The 7,068-nt window shown below is 43.1% G+C and overlaps 1 protein-coding gene across 1 annotated transcript; it reads left to right on the forward strand.

Moving 5' to 3' along the window:
* Positions 1-494: 494 nt before the first annotated feature.
* On the forward strand, positions 495-5,259 carry LOC146985204 (tubulin alpha-1C chain-like). Its single transcript, XM_085782957.1, has 4 exons — positions 495-569; positions 1,838-2,060; positions 2,756-2,904; positions 4,209-5,259. Exons 1-4 carry the CDS (start codon positions 567-569, stop codon positions 5,184-5,186), a joined length of 1,353 nt encoding a protein of 450 aa, XP_085639083.1. The 5' UTR covers positions 495-566; the 3' UTR covers positions 5,187-5,259.
* Positions 5,260-7,068: the final 1,809 nt, after the last annotated feature.

The following is a 7,068-nucleotide window of genomic DNA, read 5'->3' on the forward strand; positions in this document are numbered from 1 at the left end:
GGACCCCAGGAAGAATAGCTTTGGCATTGCCATAGCTAATGGGGATCCGAATAAATCAATCAATCAATCAATGGTGACTATGTAGGCCTACATTATGAAAATATGTGCAACCATGTGTAGTATGTATACCATGAATGGAATAAATCAAAATTAAATTAAATGAGATGAAATTTCCACGCTGGTGGGTCTACAGACTCTACACACACACGGTTTGTATTAGCATCAGAAATGTGTATGCACTTCTGATATAAAAAGACTTCTTTGTTCTTTGTTCTTGTTCTTCCCATTCTGCCCGGCTCCGTGAACGCATCATGGCAGACGGAGCGCGTGGCGTTCCGCGGAGCCGGTGCCTGTCGCGCTTTGACCAATCAGAGAAGAGCTGTCATGCGCTGCTGACCAATCAGCTGCAGCAGCTCTAAAGCAGAGTATAAAGCACCGCGCCTCATGAATCCAGCACTTCATTCTTACACAGGACTCATAAAGCCCGACTTGTGAGAGCTGACGTCACCTCGTCCTCCTCCTTCCTTCAGCCCAAACCTCCTTCAGACTCCACTTCTTCTGCAAACATGGTGAGTGTTTGGAAAAACAACTTTATTATTATTATTATTATTAATATTTATTTTTTCCTTATTGTGATGTGACGTCATGATGTGGCAACTCAGGGTTAACTGTCACCAGTTAAAACACTCCTAAAAACTTATCTTTTCTCCTTGGCATTCACTCCCAGCTAAGCAAGCACTCTCTCTCTCTTTTTATTCTTTCTTTTTAATCTAGATTTGTTTTAAATTGACTACTTGTTTTAATTGTTTGTTGTAGTGTTTGTGATCAACTATGTTGTGTTGTGCTTTTGCAATTGTACAGCACTTTGGTCAACTGAGGTTGTTTTAAATGTGCTTTATAAATAAATTGTGACTTGACTTGACTTGACCAACTCCAAGAAGCAACAAAGTGTTTTTATATTTTGGCCTAAACTCAGAGATAAAGTCACACAATGTCACAAACGTCACTTTTTTTTTTGTAAGTGTTGGTTTAGGTAGCTGAAAACCAGAGCAACTTGCAGCCTGACAATGATTCAGGTTGAGTCATGGCTGCTAGTTTCCTGCTTTTTTTTTTTTTTTTCTGGCTCTGCAGATTGACCCACTTAGAGAAGGTCATGGTTCTATGAGGCTGAAACATTCCTCTGTGTGTCCAGCTGTGAAGCTCTGACACCGGGGGGATTAGGACCAGAAAGAGGCTGAGCTCAGAGAGGCAGCAGGAATGATCATAGAGTTGTTGTTTTTTGTGTTTTTTGGGCTTTTTTGTTTTTACTTTTCTGTAAAAAAGAAGTTAATAAATGTTAAAAGTCCCTAAAAGCTGAGGAACAAGCCCGTGGACAGGGAGGGGTCAGGCCTCAGTAATCCTGAGTCCTGCTGGCCTCTGTGAAACTGCAACCACAGGCTTTTCAAACAAAACCCATTCACTGGCGGCTTTATGGGGCTTTTTAATATCTAATCTTTGATGTTTGATGTCCACTGTGGACTCGAGACCCATTGTTGTATTGTTGTAACCTACAGCTGTGTTTGGCTTGTTCCACCACAGACTGAACTCTAATATATTAAAGTTTTGCTTCTCAAGTCGAGTCCTTTGTGTGACTGGATGTGTCAGGTGACACCAGTCATGATCTTCTCCTATCCGGTTCTTCACAAAAGATCCTTTTTTCCCTTCAGCTCGGATCACACATTAGGTCCAGAGCAAGTTGTCAACATGTGATGAGCCTTTGGCACCTAATTAGTCAAAAATAGCACAATAACCTTTTTTTTTTAAAGAGTCGACTCCTCTCTTTCTCTTCCCACCACAGCGTGAGTGTATCTCGGTGCACGTTGGTCAGGCTGGCGTCCAGATCGGCAACGCCTGCTGGGAGCTGTACTGCCTGGAGCATGGGATCCAGCCGGACGGACAGATGCCCAGTGACAAGACTCTGGGAGGAGGAGACGACTCCTTCAACACCTTCTTCAGTGAGACCGGAGCTGGAAAACACGTCCCCAGAGCCGTGTTTGTGGACCTGGAGCCCACTGTCATCGGTGAGTGTCCTCACTGTTCCCTGAGCATTTAAAGGATATTTAAATTTAAATTTAAAGGATATACCAACATTTTTTTTTTTCGTGTCTTGCCTCACTCCATAGTCCATGACCAGCAGATAGACACCATCCTTTCGACTGTGCGTGCAGTAACAAGGGAGATAGAGCCGTATCACCCGTAATTAGCTTAGCTCAAACGCTGGAAGTGTATAGGTAGTGTTAGCCTGCCTCCACCTAAAGTTGCTAATTAGCTTAGCTCAAACGCTGGAAGTGTATAGGTACACCCGTAAGATGCCTTACCGGAGAGTTTTGTCAGCTCTGAGACGAAGATCGGCCCGCCGGTTTCCGTTTAGAGTTGCTGAAGAGTTTCTCTGATGACTTTAGGTGGAGGCAGGCTAACACTACCTATACACTTCCAGTGTTTGAGCTAAGCTAATTAGCGACTTTAGGTGGAGGCAGGCTAACACTACCTATACACTTCCAGCGTTTGAGCTAAGCTAATTACAGGTGATACGGCTCTATCGCCCTTGTTACTGCACGCACAGTCGAAAGGATGGCGTCTATGTGCTGCTGGTCATGGACTCGGGAGTGAGGCAAGACACGAAAAAAAATGTTGGCGTATCCCTTTTAAGGACTTTTAATGGACTTTTCCACCTCAGTTAGTTACATAACATTCAATTAATGATGTTTCTCTGCAGATGAGGTCCGCTCCGGGACCTACCGCCAGCTGTTCCACCCTGAGCAGCTGATCACCGGTAAGGAGGATGCTGCCAACAACTACGCCCGTGGACACTACACCATCGGCAAAGAGATCATCGACCTGGTTCTGGACAGGATCCGCAAACTGGTGCGTAACTTTAAGTTTGTTACTAATTTTGACTTGATAATACAATATAGCTGTGTTCGAAATCGCCCCCTATCACAGATGTAGTGCACTATATAGTGTGTTCGCCATTTTGTAGTGTTGTTCGAATTCTCCGCGATTAATTTAATCCACTATGTAGTGGACGACAAAACACCCACAATGCACCGCAAAATTGAGTGAACATACAAGCGATGTACACTAATTTCTACTCCCGTATCCCACAATGCAATGCGGTCGTGTTTTGCCAGAGAAGAAGAGCAAGCTAATTTGTTAGCCACGATTTCTTTAGGTTATTTACCAGTAAACTCCTCAGACGTATTTGCCTTCGCTCCGTTTGCCTGAGCAGCAGGAATTGGGCAGCAGCATCCCAACAATAACAGGCAGCATTAAATCAATCTAATAAAGAAACTGTAGTAGAATACTATGTTGTAAATACGAGCTAACGAGCTAAGCTAATAGCCACAGAGCTGTTACGGCTCACGGTCGGGACACACAAAACAAACTTCCGATATTTCAACAGTTTATTGTCTGAGAAACACAACCACACAGAATCACATCCTCAAATGTTCCCGGTTTTTCTTATTTTATTTTTATGTGTCCGGTTTGTTTACATGATTCTCGGTGCGTCTGCTTCCGTCACAGCAGTAGGCTAACACTTAATTGGAGCATCAGCTGACGCAACCACGTTGAGAAAATTACCGTGTAGTGTCCGAATTCTCCTCCCGTTGTACCCTACATCGTGTACACACTGCAAAAACTCAAAATCTTACCAAGAATATTTGTCTTATTTCTAGTCAAAATGTCATTTCTAGTCAAAACAAATCTCATTATAGGCCTACTTAAAATAAGACTCATCACATTAAAAAGTAGCTTGTTTTTAGACACTTTTAAACTTTTTTCAAGCATATTTTCACTTGAAATAAGTAGAAAAATCTGATAGTGGAGCAAGTTTTTCTTTCTTATTACAAGCACAAAAAAATTCCTTTCACTGGCAGATTTTTCTACTTATTTCAAGTGAAAATGAGTTTGAAACAAGTGAAAATGATCTAAAAACAAGAGCGATTTTAGTTGATGAGTCTTATTTTAAATGAAAAGAGATTAGTTTTGACTAGAAATGAGACATTTTGACAAGAAAAAGGACAAATATTCTTGGAAAGATTTAGTGTTTTTGCAGTGTATAGCCTGCATGATGTAGTGGATAGGGAGTGAGTGAATGAGTGGATGATTTCGAACACAGCTACTGTGTCTCCCATATTGAACCGGCGTGTCTCCGTTTCTGTCGTCAGGCCGACCAGTGCACCGGTCTTCAGGGCTTCCTGGTCTTCCACAGCTTCGGAGGAGGCACCGGCTCCGGCTTCACCTCCCTGCTGATGGAGCGTCTGTCCGTTGACTACGGCAAGAAGTCCAAGCTGGAGTTCTCCATCTACCCGGCGCCTCAGGTGTCCACCGCCGTGGTGGAGCCGTACAACGCCATCCTGACCACGCACACCACGCTGGAGCACTCCGACTGCGCCTTCATGGTCGACAACGAGGCCATCTACGACATCTGCCGTAGGAACCTCGACATCGAGCGTCCCACCTACACCAACCTCAACAGGCTGATCAGCCAGATCGTGTCCTCCATCACCGCTTCCCTCCGCTTCGACGGCGCCCTCAACGTCGATCTGACCGAGTTCCAGACCAACTTGGTGCCATATCCCCGTATCCACTTCCCCCTCGCCACCTATGCCCCCGTCATCTCGGCGGAGAAGGCGTACCACGAGCAGCTGACGGTGTCCGAGATCACCAACGCCTGCTTCGAGCCGGCCAACCAGATGGTGAAGTGCGACCCTCGCCACGGTAAATACATGGCTTGCTGCCTGCTGTTCCGTGGCGACGTGGTGCCCAAAGACGTCAACGCCGCCATCGCCACCATCAAGACCAAGCGCACCATCCAGTTCGTGGACTGGTGCCCCACCGGCTTCAAGGTGGGCATCAACTACCAGCCCCCCACCGTGGTTCCCGGAGGAGACCTGGCCAAGGTGCAGAGGGCCGTGTGCATGCTGAGCAACACCACCGCCATCGCCGAGGCCTGGGCGCGCCTCGACCACAAGTTTGACCTGATGTACGCCAAGCGTGCCTTCGTCCACTGGTACGTGGGCGAGGGTATGGAGGAGGGAGAGTTCTCAGAGGCCAGAGAGGACATGGCCGCTCTGGAGAAGGATTACGAAGAGGTGGGAACAGATAGTATGGGAGATGACGACGATGAAGGAGAGGAGTATTAAACTTAAACAGCATTCATTCCCTCTGGTCTCATCTGTGCCTTTCTTATGAATGTCAAAATAAAGTTTGTTCTTCTTCGACTTCACTGTTTCCATCTCGTTCATTTACTTAAGGCCTCAGCAGAGGTGACGTTGCTCTGTCGATCAGAGCTTTTCACACAGAGCAGTTCATTAATGCTAAAAACCGAGCTGTGTTCAACCGGACATTAATGTTTTCCAACAATATCTTTATTTCCAGACCTTATTAACATGCATACACTGCAAAAACTCAAAATCTTACTTAATATCTGTCTTATTTCCAGTCAAAATGTCGTTTCTCGTCAAAACAGATCTCATTATACTTCAAATAAGACTCATCACATAAAAAGTAGCTTGTTTTTAGACACTTTTTACTTATTTCATGCATATTTTCACTTGAAATAAGTAGAGATAGTGGAGCAACTTTTTCTTTCTTATTACAAGCACAAAAACTTGCTTTCACTGGCAGAATTTTTGAAATTTTGTTTGAAACAAGTGAAAATGATCTAAAAACAACTTAATTTTTAGGTGATGAGTCTTATTTTAAGTGGAAAGAGATTAGTTTTGACTAGAAATGGGACATTTTGACAAGGAAGATTTTGAGTTTATGCAGTGTATCTAACTGTGGGGACATAAAACTACTGCCCCAAATGATGTAGAATATCCCTCCACCCACCTATGACTAAAACATAACAAAACAACTACATAAGCAAATGACTGAGAAAGGGAGAGGGAAAAATACATGCACAATAAAATCTAAGTAAAAAGGGCTTATAAGTATACACATAACTAATCGTACCCTTCCCATACTCAAGTACACACATAATGTTAGTTAGCACATTCAACATCTAATCCAGCATCATATATTGGTTTTAAATGAGTTGTATTTATAACCACCGTCCATGTTAACAGTGTAACTAATAATGCTCCACAGTTAAACAGGAAAAGAACTACTGTAGGATATCTGCTATTAGTAATGAGAGCTGGTGTTGCAGTTGGTCTGTTCAGCCACTTGGGGGCGCTGACGTCCAGCAGGAGATTGACTCCACACCAGCTGCAGCTCACCTGTCACTGAGACAGGGAGAGACCAGGGGATGGTTGCAACATTTTTCACATTTCTGTCCGTGTCTTTTATAAGCCAGTGTGTTCAAAATGTGACACAAACTAGTTCCATGTGTCTGGTATTAAATAACGTAGCTGTTATCTCTGCTACACAAACAGGAAACGCACGGTTTAGTCTCAAACACGAGGAGTGAAATGTTACAATTCACCTCAAAGTCTGGGTTAGTTGCTGTTGTTGTTACACACCCTGGGGTGAAATGTAACATTAGTAAATAATTATTATGACAAAAACTTGATGCTGAAAGCTTTTTATTCAACACTTAAATTACATAATAGGTGTGTGTGTGTGTGTGTGTGTGTGTGTGTGTGTGTGTGTGTGTGTGTGTGTGTGTGTGTGTGTGTGTGTGGCACAGTCTAGCCATAGTCTGATCCTAACCTGAACACTATAACTGCTCCGTCAGTCTCTTTCAGGACCTATAGGCCACTGAAATTCAAAAACTCAAAATCTTACCAAGAATATTTGTCTTATTTCTAGTCAAAACAAATCTCATTATACCTAAAATAAGACTCATCACATTAAAAAAGTAACTTGTTTTTAGACATGTTTTACTTCTTTCAAGCAGATTTTCTCTTGAAATAAGTAAAAAAAATCTGGTAGTGGAGCAAGTTTTTCTTTCTTTCTTGCTTTCACTGGCAGATTTTTCTACTTATTTCAATTAAAAATTTGTTTGAAACAAGTGAAAATGATCTAAAAATAAGTACAATTTTAGGTGATGAGTTTTATTTTAAGCGGAAAGAGATTAGT

This window comes from Trachurus japonicus, chromosome 7, assembly GCF_045865225.1.
Source record: "Trachurus japonicus isolate A0001 chromosome 7, Traja_1.0".
Classification (NCBI taxonomy): domain Eukaryota; kingdom Metazoa; phylum Chordata; class Actinopteri; order Carangiformes; family Carangidae; genus Trachurus; species Trachurus japonicus.